The sequence below is a fragment of the Myotis lucifugus genome, unplaced genomic scaffold (genome assembly GCF_000147115.1).
Source record: "Myotis lucifugus unplaced genomic scaffold, Myoluc2.0 scaffold_881, whole genome shotgun sequence".
NCBI lineage: Eukaryota > Metazoa > Chordata > Mammalia > Chiroptera > Vespertilionidae > Myotis > Myotis lucifugus.
Window position 1 is genome coordinate 164320 of NW_005871929.1, and position 20719 is coordinate 185038.

A 20719-nucleotide genomic window follows, 5' to 3' on the forward strand; every position below is an offset into this window, starting at 1 on the left:
AGTCCTTGTACCTGTCGTCAGGATGCATGGCCCACACAAAGGCAGGTCACGGTGGGTACATTCCTGAGGGTGACACACACTGATCCCTGTTGCCTAAGCCTGTTGGAAACTAAATCATCAAACACCCTCCCATCAGTTCTCACAGTTTCATTAATTTTCTTTCTATTGCAAAGTAACAACAGAAAGGGCTAAGTTCCCAGCAGCATTCAAGCTGTCAGATCAATCATGAAGGGTGAGAAGGAAAATACAGGCTTTTTCCTGGATAGAATCTTTTCCTTTTATCCAGAAAACCCCCCAAACCCATAGAGTTTAAACAGTGGTTTGTACTGCAACGTTTTTCAGATTAAATAGTGTTGACAGAAAGGGTGATCTTTCGGTTGGGCGTTTCAGAAGAGGTTAGAGTGGAGAGGTTACTGCTGGGAAAACACCACTGGAAATACATCCCCCCACAGGAGTCATTTCACCCGTGAGGTCCGGGGGTAGCGCCAGGGTGCCCGCCTTGGGGATGAAATCCACGGGGAGACTCTCCAGCAGGCACTTGACCTGCTCCTGGCCCAGTTTGATCTTGTCGTCCAGCTTTCGCTGCTCAATGAGGAGTGTTGACTTCATTTTCACAAAATGCTGGTAATCCTGGAGTTGCTCCTCCGAAAGGTAACTGCCCAGGATGTCCAGCACCACGCGCTCCCTCCGGTCCAGGTTCTCCTTGAGCTCCCGGGCATCCTCGTGCTGCCCCGCCAGGACCTTCCTCTTCTCGTTCAGAGAGCTCTGCCGGGGCAAAACGAGCAGGTGAGCTAAGGGCGAGGGGACGGCCGGACAGAGCCAAACTGCCCACAAAGACAACCTCCCACAGGACTGCAAACGTGCAGGCTTCCCTTTCAATGATCACTCCAAATTAAGGAGAGTCTGTTCTTGAAAATCAGCTTATTACCCTTCGATTGGGTACCCCTGGGTTCTCTAACTTGTGAAGCCATGTGGCAGCTTTGAGGGAGATGACCTTTAATTGACAGGGGTAATGACTTGACTTGAGGCTTGTGTACTTAAAAGCACAACCAATCATCTCACTTACATGAGGTTCTTAGGAGAGTCAAAATCGTGGAGACAAAAAGTAGAATGATGGCTGCCAGGGACTAGGAGGTGCGGAAATGGGGAATTACGGTTTAACAAGCAGAGTTTGTTTTGCAAGATGACAGAGTTCTGGAAATGGATGCACAACAATATGAATGTATTAAATATTACTGAATTGGGTACTTTTAAAATGGCTAAGATGGCAAGTTTTATGTGTAGTTTACAACAATAAAAAAATTGAAAAGGCCAAACATCAAATATTTCTATTGATAGTGGTTTTCCAAGTGTGGACCAGCGGCAGCTAACCTGGGAATCTGTTAGAAATGCAGACTTCAGGCCCTATTTCACCTACTGGGGGGGTAAGGGGGGTGGGGCCTAGAAGTCTGTGGTATTCTGAGAGTTTCTTATACAAACTGAATGGTAAGGTAACATGCTATCTTTAGGGATAATGTACGTTATGGAACATTTTAATGTGTATGTGTGTGTGTTGATTTTTACTCATCATGCTGACATACAATGAATGTCATTAACATTTTAAAAAATTTTATAATTAACCATTCAGACTTTTCAGGCCAAAGTGATTGAGAAACATTAAAATGAAAATTAAGAAACAGATTATTTAAATATATACCTCAATACAAATTAGCTTATGTAGGGTGATGAAAGGCTTATGTGTCTTTGTCCTAATTTTCCTCAAACTAGCCTATCTTAACATAATAATGTCTAGGGGGAAAAGCGCAAAATTATAGATTTGTCTTACAAATATCTCCATTTTCATAGGCTTTTTGCACCTAATTAGAAAAACACACCTAAAACCCTCCTCCCTGATTTTGAATGAAGGCACCTTTCAAAATACTGTGGAGATATAAGTTAAAAAGTGAAAACCTCTCCTCACCTTAAAAAAAAGGAAATATTTTAAACACCAGAAATTCATAGAGAATGATGTAATACCTGTGTACCCATCATTAACAGTGCCAAATGCTCACCATGAACACTTTTTATATTTGCTTCCGATTAAAAAGTTAGATTCAGTTGAAGCCTTACACATACTTATCCCAGTCCCATCTTTCCTTCCCTCCCCTCTTTGGCAACTATTATCCTGAATTTGGCACCTAGTATTACTCCTTTTCTCATTCCTATTGGTATTTTTATAGTTTCTTAACAAAGACTGATCATTACAAAAACTAATATTGATGTAGTATTTCGCTGGTGAGCAAGCACTTACTTGTATTTGAGAGTGTATGTGTGCATTAAGTGTTGAGTTGAATTCGATTGTAGAACAACTTCTCTCCCCCTGAGATCTGCTCCAGTATTCCTATCTCAGATATCTGCAGCACCCACCCAACTTGTCAAACAGGAAACTACTTTCTGTTCTACCCGCCCTCTCTTGTAACACACCTGCTAATTCAAACTCATTCTCTAACCCCATTACAACTGCCCAAATTAATGGCCTGGAGCCTTCTTGCTAGACTATTACAATAAGTCTCCCAGCTGTAAGCATCATTCTCACCCCTCCCAGGCTGATTAAGTCATAAAATTAGTTTATAGCTCTTCTTGGCCACTAGGTTAAAGAGTCCAAAGCCTACATCATGACACATAAGGTCTGTGTAACTATTTTCTGCACTGGATACTGCTTACCCCTCCAGACCCACACTCCTCAGCGCTGCTCTGTGGCTGCATCAACTGGGCTCCCTTACCTTCTGGGTTTGGCCAATGGGAGTCATGGGGAGAGATTGGAGGAGAAAGCAGGGGGGTATTTATCCCTGGCTCCGTCTCTGCCAGGTGGTGGTGGCTGCATTCTTTCCCCAAGGCCTCAGTGCTGTAGGACAGCCACAGCTATAGTTCTGATGAGGACCCCCTTCCTGTTGCTCCTCTAGATCTAGAGGTAGTAATGGCTGCCCCTCTGATGCTGGCTCTAGGGGCCAGGGAGCTTCATTCTTTCTTCTTGGTTGCCATTACTCCTTCCCATACCTTCAATGATACCTCTTTTTTGTTATTTGTTTATTAGATTCCACATATTAAGTAAAATCATGTGGTATTTGTCTTTCTCTTAGTTCACTTGGCATAATACCCTCTAGGTCCATCCATGTTGTCACAGATGGCAAGATTTTATTCCTTCTAATGGCTATTGTATGTTAGACTACAGTAACATCTATTGTATATATGTACCACATCTACTTTATTCAGTTGTCTTCTGATGGACTCTTAGGTTGTTTCTCTATCTTGGCGATTGTGTAAATAATACTGCAATGAAGATAGAGGTACATATATCTTTTGAATTGTGTTTTGGACTTCTTTGGATAAACACACAGAAGTGGAATGGCTGGGTCATATGTAGTTCTACTTTTAATTTTTTTAAGGAACCTACGTATTACTTTCCATAGTGGCTGCATCAATTTACAATCCCACAAAAATGTACAAAGTTTCCCTTTTCTACACATCCTCACCATATTGATGATAGCCATCTGACAGGTGTGAGATTATATCTCATTGTAGTTTTGATTTGCATTTCTTTGATTATTAGTGAGGTTGAGCATCTTTTCATATGTCTATTGGCCATCTATATGTCCTCTTTGGAGAAATGTCTATTCAGGTCCTTTGCTCATTTTTAAAATTGAATTGTTTGATTTCTTTGGTGTTCTGAATGCCCCTTTAAATAGAGCTATCAAATAAAAAAAAATTGGGAATCTACTTCCTGTCCAATCCCTGACTACATACTTTTCTATTTTCAGTAATTCACTATTTAAAAAAATGAACCAAGTAATCACTTTATGTTCTAGACATAACAACCATATGTAAATCAGTTTTTGAAGATGCCATGGTCTTTCTTTACTTGGTCTATGATATTCCTTCTAAATCATGAAGCCTTTCCATTCTTACTCTGCTTACAAATACGAAATTCTTCCCAGTGGTCGGCAAACTGCAGCTCGTGAGCCACATGCAGCTCTTTGGCCCTTCAGTGTGTCTCTTCCACAAAATACCGACTTCTGCGCATGGGCCACGAAGTTTCAATCGCACTGTACGTGCGCGCCCGCACGTGGTATTTTGTGGAAGAGCCACACTCAAGGGGCCAAAGAGCCATGGTTTGCCGACCACGGTATCTAGACTATTAAGCATCACTTGCATGAAGTCTTTCCCCGCCTCACCCCACCCGCTGAGAAGTGTTTCTGGGCTCTGCCTTGATTGCTGTGCTGCAGCATACTGGACCCATTTGCTGCTTCCATACTGGTTTTCCTCACTCCTGGCGAGTTCCTGCAGGGCGGGGCCTGTGTTGTAGCCAGTGTTCATGCCTAGCACACACAGCACCTGACACAGTACAGGTTCTCGTTCGCTGTTTGCTGAGTGGGAGGAAGGAGAAAAGGAAAGCCTTCTGAGGCAGACACTATTAGACAGTTCCCAGCAGAGGCAGCTCAGGCTCAGCACACTTCCAGGAAGAGGGTACCCACTGGAGTGGAGCTGCAGAAAGTTTCTGGATACGCAGACACAGTCCCAAATGCTTACCATCTGGACTTTTTCTAATCTCTTGGAAAAAAGACATCTTTCCTTTTAATAAAAAAAAGTACACACACACACACACACTCACTAGGAGAAATAATTAGGAAATCCCTGATAGCATTAAAAGACAGAGAGAGCTGTAGATAGGAGGAGGAGCCAGAGAGCAAGGGAGCATCCTGATGGCTGGAGCATTTACCACTTTGCTTGTGCGTGTGTACACATTATAGCTACGTTTATTGTCTGACTTCCCTTGGTAAGTCAGTTCCCTGAGAGCAGGGATCTGTCTGTTTTGTTCCAAGATATATCCCAAGTGCCCAGAGCAGTCAGTGGCACATACTAGACACCCAGCAGACATGTGTTGCATAGATGCGTAGATGAAGAATGCTCTGTGGCAATGGAATAAGTTCAATGAGGTGAATAAAGCCTGGGGTCTGCAGCAGGACTCCTCCTGTCCTGGCTCTGTCACTCACTCCATGAGCCTGCACATAGAGAGTGTCAGCCCACAGTGCCTCACCGAGGAAGCACTAGAAGTTGACCCAGGATCAGCACCACTGTCATCACCTGTCCCCTTCCTTCCAGAAAGAGGTGTGGTGGAGACACTTGGTGCATCCTCCTCGAGGGCTTGCAGCCTCCAGGTGAACTGCAGATCCCCTGGGGCGTAAGCGCATGTTCCTGCGCCCTCTCCTCATCCCTCAAAGTTCTGTTGTCCCTCTCTCTTTTTCCAAGGTCAACCCCCATTAGAAAGGAAGGAAAGAAACCCTGGCACCTGTGTTTCCACCCTCCTAAGTGTTCCCTGAGCCTGCAGGATCAGCTTTACATCTTGGCAGGGAACGTGCCTTCTCCGTTTCCTGGTTATCTATACTTTGGACTTCCTCCCTGCCCCAAGTAGATTGTCATCTTCTTGAGAGAAGGGACCGTGTCTTACTGTGCTTCTCTGTGTACATGGGCTCAGAGGGAAAACGTGTTGAATGGAATTGCTAGGCCACCTACCCTTTCTTCTTTACTGGCATCTTCACCAAGACCGCTGAGGGCGTTCTCCACGCGGGCCAGGCGCCCCGAGAGGGAGAGCAGCAGGCTGACCACCTTGTCCAGGTCTCCGATGAACATCTTGTACTTGTCAAACTCGTTGGGCTTGCAGAGCTCACTGATCAAAGCCTCCACCTCTTCTCCCAAGGCGTTATTGAGCTTGATGTCCATTAGCAGGCTCCCCTTGGCTTCCTGCAGAGTCTCAAGCTTGTGGGTGAGGCTTCCAATCAGCTCGGCCTGGAACCACAGAGGAGACCCACGGCAAAGGTTAGCCAACCACATCCCGTCTTTTCTTCAAGGCTCACCTGAAGGTCCCCACTCTATATGGCCTGCCCCCCAACATGAGGGCACAAGACTCCTTCCTTTCCCTGAATATCCACAGCTGTCTTCTTGGAGCCTATGAATCCTAACAGGCCAACACACACATTGCCTCTTAATGTTTTCCAACAGTGTTGTGCTCTGTACAGCTCTGACTTCCCAACTGGTTTATTAAATACTTACTTTTAAAGGTTTTTTAAAAGACATAATCTCATTTGATCCTCACAACAATACCATCCAGAAGCAGGTAGGGCAAATATTCTTGTTTTACAAATAGTGAAGCCAAGAGTCAAAGAATTATGGGACTTGCCCAAGATCACAGAGTTGAGTTGAATATTAACCACAGATACCATTTACAGAGCAATGACTACATGCTAGACACTATATGAGACACTGTACACAGATTATCTCATTTATTCTTCCCAAAAATTTTGTAGTGAACACTATTTTATCCACACACAATAGGCGAGGAAACTGACTCAGTGAGGTGACGTGAGGTCTGACACATGTACCAGTAGGTGGGGCAGCTTTGAACGCAATCAGCCTGACTTTAGGGGCTCTCGTGGGCAATCATGATAAACTAGGAGCCCAGTTCACAAACTCGTGCTCCTTGAAAGGAACCGTGGGAGAAACCAAGATGGCGGCATAGGTAAACATGGGAGTTTGCTGCCTCCAACAACCACTTCAAAAATACAACTAAAAGACGGAACGGACATCATCCAGAACCATAGGAAAGCTGGCTGAGTGGAAGTTCTACAACTAGGAGGAAAGAGAAAAGCATACCGAGGCTCAGAGGAGGCACAGTGCTGAAGTAAAATACTAAGGTTCGGAGTGCATGCGGAGCTGGCTGGCGGCTGAGGGCGCGGTTGTCGTTTTCAATCGGGAGGGAGTCTCAGGCTCTGAGCTCCAGTTCCGGGCGAGTCTCTAAGGACCCACACTCATACGGGAGAAGCGGGACTGTCTGGCATCGCTCAGAACCCTAGGGCAGCTTTCTCTCCGTGGGGCTTGCAGCGACTACTGGGACACTGAGAAGCAGAGCCTCTGAGGGCAAGACTGAGAGCAGCCATAATTGCTAACCCCGCCCTGTTGATCCTGTGGGACCCGCCCCGCCCAAGCCCTGCAGGGAGGCTTTTGCTGGATAGCCTCAGGCAAAGGCTAGATTAGCACCTCCCTAGAGATCCAGGAGCCAGGAAGCCCAGAGGTCAGAGTGGGACCATCCAGCTTGCAGCTCCGTGGAACCATAAAAGACATACTCAGGGGGCAGACTCAGTGAGCACCAAAGCCCCATTGAAGCAAGTCTTGCCCCAGAGGGGTGTCTCCAGCACAGAAGTTCTCCCACCGCAGACACAGCTGATTCTCACAGCCAATTGGCCTGGAGGTCAATTCCTCACAGTGATAACTACAACAATCAAGGCTTAACCACAACAAGACTGTGCACAAAGCCCACAAGGGGGTGCACCAAGAGTGTCTACCTCAGGTAATTGGGACACTTAGCACAGAAAGGCACTCTATCGACACAGCGAAGCATAAAAAATGCCGAGACAAAGAAACAGGACACAAACGACAGAATTGGAGGAAAGCAAACTGTTGGATATAGAGTTCAAAACCACACTTTTAAGGTCTTTAAAGAACTGTTTAGAAGCCGCCGATAAATTGAGTAAGGCCCTCGAAAAGACTGGTGAGACCGCCGATAAATGTAGTGAGATCCTCGAAAAGACTGGTAAGACCGCCGATAAATGTAGTGAGATCCTCAAGAAATCTAATGAGACCCTCGATGTTGTGATAAAGGACCAACTAGAAATTAAGCATACACTGACTGAAATAAAGAATATTATACAGACTCCCAACAGCAGACCAGAGGGTCGCAAGGATCAAGTCAAAGATTTGAAATACGAAGAAGCAAAAAACACCCAACCGGAAAAGCAAAATGAAAAAAGAATCCGAAAATATGAAGATAGTGTAAGGAGCCTCTGGGACAGCTTCAAGCGTACCAACATCCGAATTATAGGGGTGCCAGAAGATGAGAGACAGCAAGATATTGAAAACCTATTTGAAGAAATAATGACAGAAAACTTCCCCTACCTGGTGAAAGGAATAGACTTCCAAGTCCAGGAAGCACAGAGAACCCCAAACAAAAGGAATCCAAAGAGGACCACACCAAGACACATCATCATTAAAATGCCAAGAGCAAAAGACAAAGAGAGTATCCTAAAAGCAGCAAGAGAAAGACAGTCAGTTACCTACAAGGGAGTACCCATACGACTGTCAGCTGATTTCTCAACAGAAACTTTGCAGGCCAGAAGGGAATGGCAAGAAATATTCAAAGTGATGAATACCAAGAACCTACAACCAAGACTACTTTATCCAGCAAAGCTATCATTCAGAAGTGAAGGCCAGATAAAGAGCTTCACAGATAAGAAAAAGCTAAAGGAGTTCATCACCACCAAACCAGTATTATATGAAATGCTGAAAGGTATCCTGTAAGAAGAGGAAGAAGAAGAAAAAGGTAAAGATCCAAATTATGAACAACAAATACACATCTATCAACAAGTGAATCTAAAAATCAAGTGAATAAATAATCTGATGAACTGGTGATTGTAATAGAATCAGGGACATAGAAAGGGAATGGACTGACTATTCTTGGGGGGGGGGGGAGAAAGGGGTGTGGGGGTGAGTGAAGAGATTAGACAACAATCGTGCACCTATGGATGAGGACAGTGGGTGGGGAGTGAGGGCAGAGGGTGGGGTTGGAACTGGGTGGAGGGGAGTTATGGTGGGAAAAAAGAGTAACTAATGTAATAATCTGAACAATAAAGATTTAATTAAAAAAAAAAAAGAAAGGAACCATGGGCCGAGAGTCTGTGGTGGGCACAGGGGCGGGTCTCGGACCATCCTCCGCGTCCCCGCCCGGCCCCTCCCGCCGTGGACCCAGTTCTGTCTGCTGGAAGCCTTGCTCCCGCCACCGCCGTTCCCACATGCTGACAGTGCCAGTCCCACTCACACCTGCTGATGGCGCAGAGCGATTGGGGCTGCCCTGGTTGCCCCTCAGGAGCAGGGGGAGGTGGAGAAGCCCGGAGGGTTGATCGGGGCCGGCAGCCGCCACTCGCACCTGCTGACGGTGCTGAGTTATCGGGGCTGGCACTGGGCGCCGTCAGTGGGTGTGAGTGGTGGCTCTGGTGTTGGCAGCGGGTGGAAGCGCCAGGTGGGACTGCAGCACGTGGGAGCAACGAATTTTCAGTAACCACCAGAGGCTTGCCCCAATGACAGTGACCAGTGCCCTGCCTTGGTCTGGCACTTCTGCTCACCTGCTCCACCATCCCGCCGCGGCTGATGCCTGCCATGTTCCATGCTCTGCCCCTGCTGCCGATGCCTGCCCTGTTCTGTGCGCGCCCCTGGTGGTCAGCGCACGTCATAGTGACTGGTTATGCTGTTGTTCGGCTATCACACCGTTCGGTTTATTTGCATATTAGTCTTTTATTATATAGGATATGCACACGAGACCGTCACCAGAATTCAGTTCCTTGTCCTTTCCATTGCACCCCTCACTGTCTCCATTTATTAGAGCCATGTAATTTGCCACCTTAATTGCTACATATATAAAACAGAGTTACACAAATAGCCAATATATTTAATTGAAGGGATAAAGTAAAGGTCTTAGTGGTTTCAAGCTTGACTTCATTTATATGAAGCGTCTACTATTTCTTTGAGGCAAGAGAAATTATACTCCATGGCTTTTGATTCTTTTACTTTTCTCTTAGCCTGAGGTAGCCAGATGGGAAAAGGACATAATCTTTTGGGATTAAAACCTATTTCTTTGTCATTAAAAAGGTTCCAGCTCAAGTGTGTGTGTGTGTGTGTGTGGTGTAGCTTCAGTTGGAAACTTGGTACAAAATAGTCACAATTTCTATGTCAGAGTAAATCTTCATTTTAAAAGAAGGGAAAAGCCTGACTGGCATGGCTCAGTGGTTGAGTGTCGACCTATGAACCAGCAGGTCATGGTTCGATTCCTGGTCAGGGCACATGCCCAGGTTGTGGGCTCAATCCCCAGTGTGGGGTATGCAGGAGGCAACTGATCAATGATTCCCTCTCATCATTGATGTTTCTATCTCTCTCCTTCTCCCTTCCTCTCTGAAATCAATAAAAACATATTTTTAAAAAAAGGAAGGGAAAAAATAGAAATAGTTTTGACCAGCAGAATTAAAGGGTACTGATGACTTTTTGTATTACTTCTTCAACCTCAGCATCAGAGGATACAATAATCACAATGATAAAGGGGAATATTTATTTCTACACAATCTGCCCATCTGGAGTTGGACCACGAGATATACTTCAATCCTAAGTCAGGTTCATAATGTTCTTGAAATGTTCAAGTTCTGGGTGACATCCTATTGTCTTCTCAACATGTCTAATCCCGGGGCTGAAGGGTAATTAAATATCATCTGGCCCTGACCAGGGGTCTCAAATTGGTTGGAGCATCATCCTGTACACCGAAAAGCTTGCAGGTTTGATTCCTGGTTGGGGAGCATATGGGAAGCAACTGATCTATGTTTCTCTCTCTCTCTCCCCTTTCCTCTCTCTCTCAAATCAATAAACATATCCTCGGGTAAGGATTAAAAAACATTCCTATCTGCTGTACCCTCTCATCATGGGTTATAATCTCAGAATTCCTCAAGCTATTTCGTTAAGACAAAGTCAATGCAAAAGACAATTTTAGTGATGGAAAACTACGTGTATACTAGAGGCCCAGTGCATGGATTCGTGCACCGGTGGGGTCCCTCGGCCTGGCCTACAGGGATCGAGCTGAAACCTGGCTGAAGCCGGCTCTCTGACATCCCCCAAGGGGTCCTGGATTGCGAGAGGGAAGTTCTCGGGTGACAAATCCCAGAATTGGGCTCCCTCCTCTCTGGTTCCGGGTGCGTCACCCGAGAACCACTGCTGCCAAGTCACTGCAGCTTGGCAGCTCCTGCATTGAGCATTTGCCCCCTGGTGGTCATTGCATGTCATAGCTACCGGTTGGACAGTCACTTAGGCTTTTATATATATAGATATGGATGTTACATTATTCAACTAAAGAGTCTCAGCCCAGAAAAATGCAGGTGGGAGAGAATATTGCTTAGTGTTAATTGCTTAACTTTCCTTATGGTCTCCTAGAAAACTCATTGTTTTCCAAAAAACAATTCTGGCTGGTAGCTATGGTATTTGCCTGCAAGACAACCTGCTAGGTACCTCCAGCAAACCTCCCAGCAGGATGCTGCGCTCCTGCTCTGTGATGTCAGGTCCTGTGATGGGAACAGCAAGGACACGGATGGACAGCAGTGGGGAAATAAGCACTGCCTGCTACCACCACGCCCCACAGTCCCGCCGGTCAGGGTTAGGTTGAAGCTCCCATCATTCCTGCTTTCCAGATCGATGACTGAGACCTTGACATGAACATGAAGTCAGGCCAGGATTCTTTAACCTCTTAGCTTGCATTTCCTAGGCTTGTCACTCTGAATGCCACTGGATGATACTTTCCAAGAGAAAACCAGGTTATACCCAAGTCCCAAGAGGTAGTTAACTGAGCAGCAATGTTTCTCTCACTCCAACCAAAGGAAAGGCCTCCTGCTTATTCAAGTGTTTTGCAATCCATTTCAACCTCATCTTGAGAAGTATAGTCTCAAAAAAGGCTTTTAACCAACTAAATAGTGGAAAGAAAAGATAATAGCCTCTGGTTTTTCCTTATATTACTTCCTTTGAAATTAATGTTGTGTGAAGGAACTCAAAGCACTTTTATTAATAATTTAATTCATATCATTAAAAAATTCTCATTATGGCTCTGCCGCTGGTATTTTAAGGGACAGTATGCTAATTTTTTAATTTGCAAATAAGCAGAAACCAGTAAGAATAAGTCTGTCCTCACATGTAGGGGTGAGTGGTGAAGACAAGCAAGAACTCTTCCTCTGCGTTTCTCCTGAACTTGGCTCCCCACCTTTTTCAGGCTCTTTCAATCTAAGTCAGGCTGTACTGTCCTTGAAATATTCTCGTGCTGAAGGGGTAGCCACTGAGTAAGCAGACCTCAGTGGGCAAGGACGGGCCAAAGAAACTGACACAGCTGATCAGCCATCTGCGATCAGGCTCAGTAGTCTCATTCACTGCTTTGGTTTCCAAAGGCATCAATGCTGGGCCGAGCTGTACGCCCTCAGAGCTGTGAACTCCAGACTTCATGGTATGAGTAAGAGCAGAACGAGATGAAAAGGCCTAGGAGTGGTCCATGAAGGCTTCTTTGGGGAGGACCAATACACGTTTTGTGGCACTGTGATTTCTGAAAGCTGTTTGCTGGGACGTAATATGATATAGCAACAGCTCGGCCATATATGCTAATACAAGTATACTAAGCAGTCGACTCAGTCACTTGTGGCCCAAATGTTGCATATTTGAATGGTATTTGAATTTTTTAATTTTACCACGCCCTTAAAATATGGACATTTGGATTTAAAAATGCAGTTAAAAGGGATTTGAGTAACTGAAGGCAGCAAGGGAAAGCTGGCTATACTAAATAGCCATTTCTTTGCCAGCAGATAGATCTCTTCCAAAAAAACCTACCAACTTCCTGCAGAATTCACTGGAGAGAGAAGAAGAGGTATTTTGGGTGTGTGTGTGTGATTTTTTTAAAAAAACAACAACAACAACATACTAGTCTCTTGGGAGCTACCGATTTGCGACATCACTGGCATTTATCCACTTCTCATCTGGGATAAACTTACCTCGACCTGTGTGAGGTGCTATTTATAAGGGTTCTTTCTCTAAACATAGTTTAGCAGGCCCTCCCTTCCTCTTCACCATCTGCACACAGCAACCCTACTGGGCCCTGTCCCATCTCCTTCCTGCTCCAGGGAAAACACGGACCAGGAGTCAGGAGACCGGCTGTGACAGAAAAGTCACCATCAGGCGTCAACTGACCTTCTGGGTCTGAGCCTGCTCATCTCACCACAGCAGGGGGATAATAAGACCTGCCTAAAACTAGTAACAAATACTGTTTCCGCACTGAACTCCTCTGTGCCAGGCACTGTTTAAGTGTTTTACTAGTCCATTGCCACCCCCGACCACCGGATGGGATAGATACTGTCATTATCCAGGTTTTACTTATTTAACTTGCCCAAGTTCATGTGGCTATGAAGTGCCAGAGCCAGGCTTACACCCAGGCCCTCTGGCTCGGCGTTCAGGCTTTTAATCACTGCATTAAAATAGCCGATAGGAATATTATGAAGCTCCCATCAAATAAATGCTTGCTATTTGTGTGAGTGTGAGTGTGCTATCATTAACATTAGGCAACACTTTGAAGAGCACACGCTACTCATTTTAGGGAGATGCCTCTAGGGCAGGGGTGGGGGGCATCCAGGCCACGATAGGACCCATGAAATCATTTGGTCTGGCCCTGGCAAGGCCTTAGGGCTGAGTTAATTAAATGTTTGACCAAATATAGCAGGCTAATTTTTAAGTTGCTAATTTTGTATGGGAAATCCTATCTAATAAAAGAGTAATATGCAAATTAAACATCACTTCACTATAAAGATGGCGGCGCCCACAGCCAATAAGGAGGGAATATGCAAATTGACGTGACAAGGCGAGAGGTGGAAGGTGGCTCTGGGCTGGAGCGAAGGCAGAGAGGCGGCTCCGGGCCGGAGTGAAGGTGGTGCCTGCAGCCAGGGGAAGGAAGGCCTATTCTTGCATGAATCTTCATGCATTGGGCCTCTAGTGGTGTTATAAATATCCAAATGGCCCTTGGCAGAAAGAAGGTTCCCCCCCCTGCTCTAGGGGCATACTCAAGGTCTCCCCACCCCACCCCCCAGCTTCACCTTCTGTTCCGAGAACTTGTGCTGACAGTGTTGCCAATACGTCATGTAGACACAGTTGGCCTCTGCTGATTGACTGTCTTCCTCTCAAACAAGAGTAATTCAGGACTCCTAGCTATGGGGCGGGGCTCAGGGGCAGCGAATTCAGGGCCTGCTAGGAAAACCCAGGGAGGAGCCAGGCAGCAGCCCCGGGCTGTTTTCTTAGCTGAAGTTCACCCAGAGAAGTCAGGGCCATTTCTGTCCGGTGACAGCAGTGGAACCAAGCCTCTCTCCTGTGGTGTGACCCATCGGAGCAGAAAGGCCCGGGGCACCCAACTGCCATACAGAGGTCCTCTGTCAAGAGCGGCTCCTCACCATTTCCTTTCGGGAAGGCTGGTGCCAGAAAGCTGTCCATCTACTTAGTATGGTCTCTCGGTATCGGGAATCTCTGATACACAAGAAACAGTATTTCTTTAAATTCCACTAAGCTCCTTCTCCTCCCTCCCTAAATGACCTTCCTGCTTTTCCTGTTTCAGTCATGACACTCAACCTCGGCCAGGAACGTGGGAGTCATCCTCGGCCCTCGCCTCTCTTCCATGCTTCACATCTAATCTGGTACCGGTTCTACTTTACTTTTTTTTTCAATCCGTTTCTCACTGCTTCTACTGTGTTGCCCTTAGACCTGTGCCGTCACTCCCTGGACAGCTGTGACACCCTCCCTACCGCCCTCTCTTCCTCCTCACACAGCTGCTGCAATGCAGATCTCCCTGCTGATAAACGGTGTGTGTGCGCGCGTGTGTGTGTGTCTGTCCCCGTGTCCTCACACAGCTGCTGCAATGCAGATCTCCCTGCTGATAAACGGTGTGTGTGTGTGTGTGTGTGTGTGTGTCTGTCCCTGTGTCCTCACACAGCTGCTGCAATGCAGATCTCCCTGCTGATAAACGGTGTGTGTGTGTGTGTGTGTGTGTGTGTGTGTGTCCCCATGTCCTCACACAGCTGCTGCAATGCAGATCTCCCTGCTGATAAACGGTGTGTGTGCACGTGTGTGTGTGTGTCTGTCCCTGTGTCCTCACACAGTTGCTGTAATGCAGATCTCCCTGCTGATAAACGGTGTGTGCGTGCGTGTGTGTGTGTCTGTCCCCGTGTCCTCACACAGCTGCTGCAATGCATATCTCCCTGCTGATAAACAGTGTGTGTGTGTGTGTGTGTGTGTGTGTGTGTCTGTCTGTCCCCGTGTCCTCACACAGCTGCTGCAATGCAGATCTCCCTGCTGATAAACAGTGTGTGTGTGTGTGTGTGTGTGTGTGTGTGTGTGTGTGTCTGTCTGTCCCCGTGTCCTCACACAGCTGCTGCAATGCAGATCTCTCTGCTGATAAACCTAGGGGGTGGGGGGCAGGGCGGTGACTCAAGATGCTGGCCAAGATGGCATAACCCCCTGAAGCCTCTCTCCCTGCTTACTGCAGCCAACGTCCTAGGCTCGGAAGAGGGCTCAGTGAAGTGAACTATGGCAGTGACCCAGAAGGCAGCCAGCCTTGAAGTATATCCATAATGGGGGATGAGTTTATGTGTGAGCTCTGACCAGAGAATAGCCCCCAGGCAGAACTACACAGACAGTGTGGTGGCAAAAACTCCAGGAAAAGCCCTGCCTTTAAAACCAGAGGACGAGAAACAGGGGCTGTTGTGAGCGCAAGAGTGGGGGGATTTCCTGTTTCGAAATCCCTTCTCTCTTTTTTTCCTCGCCCTGCCCCCACCACAGGTGACTCCACGTAAACAGAGCTGCATGCACTGTGCAGGGGAGGCTCCTGCATTTAAACTCCAAGAGAAAACCCTTCTCTCTGTCAGAGCAACTGGGAAAAGGACCCGTGGTCCAAAGAGCACAAGGGGAATCCTCACTACCTTTTCTTCCTCTTTTGTTGAGAGCGGTCCCAGCAGTGCAGAATGGTACAGCGCTCAGGTTGCTATACTTGTTGCTAGAACTTATCTTTCTATATAACCATGAGAATGTGTCTTTCTGGCCAGATGCCCAGGAAAATGGGCTGCTGGGAGCCAGAGAGTGGGGTGGGGGGGTGGGGACACTGAATGGTAGAGAGCTGGAAAAGATCCCCTATTCTGTGCAGAACTGACCTAAGTCCTAGGCTCACCCTCAAGCTGCACGTGTGTGGGACAGACCCACAGAGGCACTGCAAAGACTCTGAGAATGGAACGCGATAGAAATAACTGCCCAAGTCCCAGGCTAAGCCCTCAATGGTTCAAGTGTGGGACACAGCCAAGTCTCTGAACCACCACCCAGAGGTGGGCTACAACTTGTAGTCAACATTTTCCAGGAGATTTTAACAGAACCCAGAGTCTCACAGCATAATACTCAAAATGTTCAGAATGCAATACAAAATCACCCAAGATAAAAAGAACCAATGAAATGTGAGCAATTCAGGGGGAGATCATCAACAGGCACTAACACCAAGAATAACCCCAATGTTGGGATTATTACCAAAGCCTTTAAAATACTTTTTATAACGATGCTCCATGATAAAAGCAAGCACCCATGAAATGAAAAGGTAGAAGTTCTCAGTTTCTTGTCGTGTCTATTTCTTTGCTAACTGAATAGAAATTTTAGTATTGAAAACTATATTTGAAATTAAAAAAAGAAATCACTCATAGAATGGAGACAGGCAAGTCAGTGAATTTGAAGATAGACTAATAGAAATTATCCAACCAGAAGAAGTGACAAAAAAACAGATTGAACAACAACAACAACAAACCCAGAGCTTCAGGGACTTGTGGGACAATATTAGAAGGTCTAACATTTGTGTCATGTCACCGGAGTCCCAAAAAGAGAAGAGGAAGATCAGCGCACAAAACATATTTGAAGACATAACAGCTGCAAACGTCCTACATTTGGTGAAAGACGTACATGTATGTAATCCAGAAGCTCAGCAAACCCAAACAGGATAAACCAAAAAAAATCAGGCCCACCCACATCATAATCAAACTTTTAAAGTAGCCAGAGAAAAACAACACATTGCATATGAGAGGAACGAGTATTTACATGACTGCATTTCTCACCAGAGACCGTGGAAACAAGAAAGTGCAGTAACAATTCTAAGATGCTAAAGAAAAGGAACAGGCAGCCCAGAATCCCTGTGAAAATACCCTTCAGGAGCGACAGCGAAATTCTTAGATGAAGAAAAACTGAAAGAATGTGTCACCAGCAGACCTATTCTAAAGAAATGCTAGGGGACGTTTTTCAGGCTGAAAGGAAGACAGAGCAGAGGGAAGCTTGGGACTTCAAGACTGAAGGAGGAGGAACGCAAAGGGCAGCTGAGAACCATCTGGGTCACTAATGATCTCTTGGGGAAAGCCAATTCCAGGGAACAACAGATTCTTTTTGCCTTTTAAAATTTTCCACTAAGTCTCTAAGCCAAAGCCTTTTGCCCTCAGAATCGAGAATCATGGGCTCTGCTCAAGCACATTTTTGCCAATAGATATGGCGGGGCTTAGCTACGGAGTTGGTATCAAACTGTCTTTAGTTCTTATGTATGTCAGAAGTTCAGACAATGAAAGTGTTTCATATTTTAAGTAACGCTTATATTTACTTGGAATATTATAATTCATCATCTAGGCTGGATATATAAATAGAAAATATATTAAAATGGAATTAATTTAAAATGCCAATTTCAATTTAACAAACATTAATAAATCAGGACTCTAGTTTCCACTGACTTTTGGTGAGTTTCATGCCTCGATATGCACCTTAGGGTATTAATAACTTTGGAATATTGGGCAACAAATTTCTACTTTGCAAAAGTTGGTGAAAGGCTACCCTCTGCCTCAGGACAGTCTTGGGGAGTGAATACTGACCATGTGTCGTTTTTGAAAATCATTGTTAGAAAGCTTGTACATCAGGAGAACTGCACTTTCAACTTTATGCTGAACGTTTTAATAGACGCCTTCAACTTCATGTCACATTCACGTATTTTCTCTTTACAAGTCAGATATGCAAATGTAAGGACCACTCACAAAAATTCTATTACACATTCATAAACTTGTAGTTCATCAAAACAAACAAAAAACTCTCAAAGGTTTCTCCATTGCTGAAGGCAGAAATCGAACCCTTCAGCATTTCACACCAAAGCCCTGGTGATCATGAGGTGGCTCCAGTGGATCCTCCCAGCCTCATCTCCTGCTGTATGTGGCCCTCCTTTATTTTCTAAATTTGGTCATTTCTAATTTAGTCACTTTGTTGTTGTTTTTTTAAATATGTTTTTATTGATTTCAGAGAGTAAAAGAGAGGGAGAGATAGAAACATCGATGATGAGAATCATTGATCAGCTGCTTCCTGCATGCCCCCTGATGATTCAGCCCAAAACCTGTGCATGTGCCCTGAGAATTGAACCATGACCCCACTGGTTCATAGAATGATGCTCATCCACTGAGCCTCACCAGGTGGGCTAGTCACTTTGTTTTATATTCTAAAATACCAAGCTACCAGAAGTTCCTTTCTTCAAGACACACACTCCTTACGTTTTTCCACACCTCTAGGTCTTTTCCCACTCCATCTCCTTTGTCTTGAATGCCCCCATCTCCTCTTGTCTGATTCATTCCGATTACTTCAGTATAAAATGTGACAATCCAGTTTTGTGAAAATAAATACAGCGGTATGTAAAAAGAAAAGAGAAAAAAAGCTCACACCTAGAATATAGGAAGTACTCAATAAATGGCATCTAATGTTATTTCCCATGAGGATTAATCCTCTCTTCCTTCATATACTCAGTCCAAAAATACTTTGTGCCACATAATCCTCAGAATGAGAGGGTGATAATAAAGTGATGACAAAGAGGTTAAAAATAAAATTGAGATGTGGAGGGCAAAGCAATGAATAATATGCCACACTGCTGTTGTAAAGCAGGGTATATCTACATGAAAAAAATAAGAAAAGTAAAATGTTCCATTATTTAAAGATGTCATGGCAGCTTGATACCTGTCATAGGGTTTATGTAGCTCCCTCTGGGATAAACATAGAACAGAGCAAGGTGTGTTCCCACGCTCAGAGGACCCATTCAATCGGGCGCTCAGCAGCACGGAGATAGGGATATGAGGTGTGCTATGAAGCAGATGTTTAAAAGGGAAAACCTTGGGCTGGGAGAGAGTGTGTTACCACAGTGGCTGCATCAGCAAGTCAGCCCTGGCGCTGTGAGCCCCCTGAGCTGGAGCAGGAGGGAGAATACACTGAAGGAGGTGCTTCTAAACCCCTAAGACTTCCTGCCCCATAACTTCCTGCTCCCAGGGTCTGCATCCTGTGGTCTCATTCCCAATACATAAACACGAGGGCTTAGGACACATATTCTAAAATAAGTGAATGGAATCACACGAGAGAGTTTCTCCTAGAATTGGTACCACTGAACCATTTACATTCCAGACTCAGCAAGAGGCAAGCCTTAACAAAGAGTCCTTTCAGCACACAGGCCTGAGCCGAGGGCTGTAAGCACAGGGCCAGGCAGCCCTCTGGGCTGCAGGGAAAGTGGAGCGGCAGAAACTTCTCCCCTGTAGGCACAGGCGAGCTTAGATCTCCGTGGCTTGGGGAAAGACAGCAGCAGCACGGTCATTTTAAAAACGCTTAGCAATGAACATATCTGTAAGAGTATCAAATGCTAAATTCCAATGCTGTGCTTTCAAGTTATTCTTCACTGGGGTATGGCAAAGAGAGCTGGGGAATTTAAAGATTAACATTCCCTTTTCCAAAGTGTCTTTTGATGATCCAGTCTCTCCTTAAAATTTCTAGATTTTCTAGTTTTCCTTTTGCGCATGAATCATGAGTGAAAATTCTGCAGGCCTCGAGAACAGTGTTGTGGTCTCTGTGCTGGACTAGGAGGCAGGGGACCTGGGGTCTAGTCCCAGCTATGAGACCTTTAGGAAATAACTAATAGCCACTAACCTTCACTTTTGTCATTTATAAAAGTGAAAATGACAGGGGGGCTGTGAGGAAATTGCTCAAAGTGCCATGCAAGTCCGGAGGCCAATGATGGTTTGGGCGCGACTGGTGATGTGACAGGCCCCTTTCCCTCTTGCCCTAAGGGGCGTTACTGAGTAACCCTGCCGGGACCCTGACTAGCTTTCTGGGGAAAACAAAACACAGGTCCCAATTATTTACCTTCTTTTCATTGACATCCACCTGCTCCTCTTCCTCACTCATCTCCTCTGGCATATGTTTGATTTTGTTCAGAAGCTCAGCCTTGGGAGCCGACACGCTGTAGTAGGCAGGGCAGTTGACCAACATGCCCACTGCTTCCTTCTCTTCACTCCTGCGTCATAAAGAACAAAAGGTAGAGCCATACACAGCACACACCAGAAGCTTCATTTCACCAGGTCTCTCCATTCAGAAATGTGTAAAAAAAATACTGTTCCATTACTTCCTAGAAATTAGGATGAACTAACTAGTGAATACTTACTAATGAGTGGTAACCATGGGCAGAGCTCCTGAATCCAGGCAAACTTGGGATGAAAACCGCCAAAGGCAGTACTGGGAAGGGAGGAGTGGGGATCAGGCCTGCGGACTTGCCGGATGACTCTGGGCAAGTCATTTGCCTCTCTGCATGGTTCTCCTTTTGTGATAAATATAAGAAGGATATTGATTCTCCATTTCACAGAAAGACAGTGGGGAGCCAGGACTCAATCGCTGTGGAAGTATTTTAAGGCTATTGCACATATCTCAGATTTTAGGTTACTTCCTACTCTTCCAGTGTTCCCACTATCCTTCTGATGCACACTATAATTGTTACTGGGACATTTGTCAATATTCCTTCTCCCTGAGCCTGACATCCTATATAAACCCCAGAAATCTGGAGCTTGCTGTTCAATGAATATAAGGTGTGAAATCTACTCACTGATTTCACAGCAGGGGTTTTCAAGGCTGGGGAACAAATGAGGAGTTGAGAAACCTGATACCTAGTGTTCTCTGTTTTACTATAACTAGAGGCCCAGTGCATGAAATTCATGCGGGGGGGGGG

At 45.6% G+C, this 20719-nt stretch overlaps 1 protein-coding gene across 1 annotated transcript in view; it reads right to left on the bottom strand.

The window, feature by feature from the left end:
• Positions 1–6: 6 nt before the first annotated feature.
• The window catches only part of LOC102440580 (protein Shroom3), a gene marked incomplete at its 5' end in the record, with an annotated part of 32147 nt that continues 11434 nt past the window's right edge, over positions 7–20719 (bottom strand). The window contains 3 exons of the mRNA XM_014448621.2: positions 7–765; positions 5551–5823; positions 19864–20014. Of these exons, the coding sequence (XP_014304107.2) occupies positions 397–765; positions 5551–5823; positions 19864–20014 (793 nt within the window). The remainder of the gene's footprint in view (positions 766–5550; positions 5824–19863; positions 20015–20719) is intronic.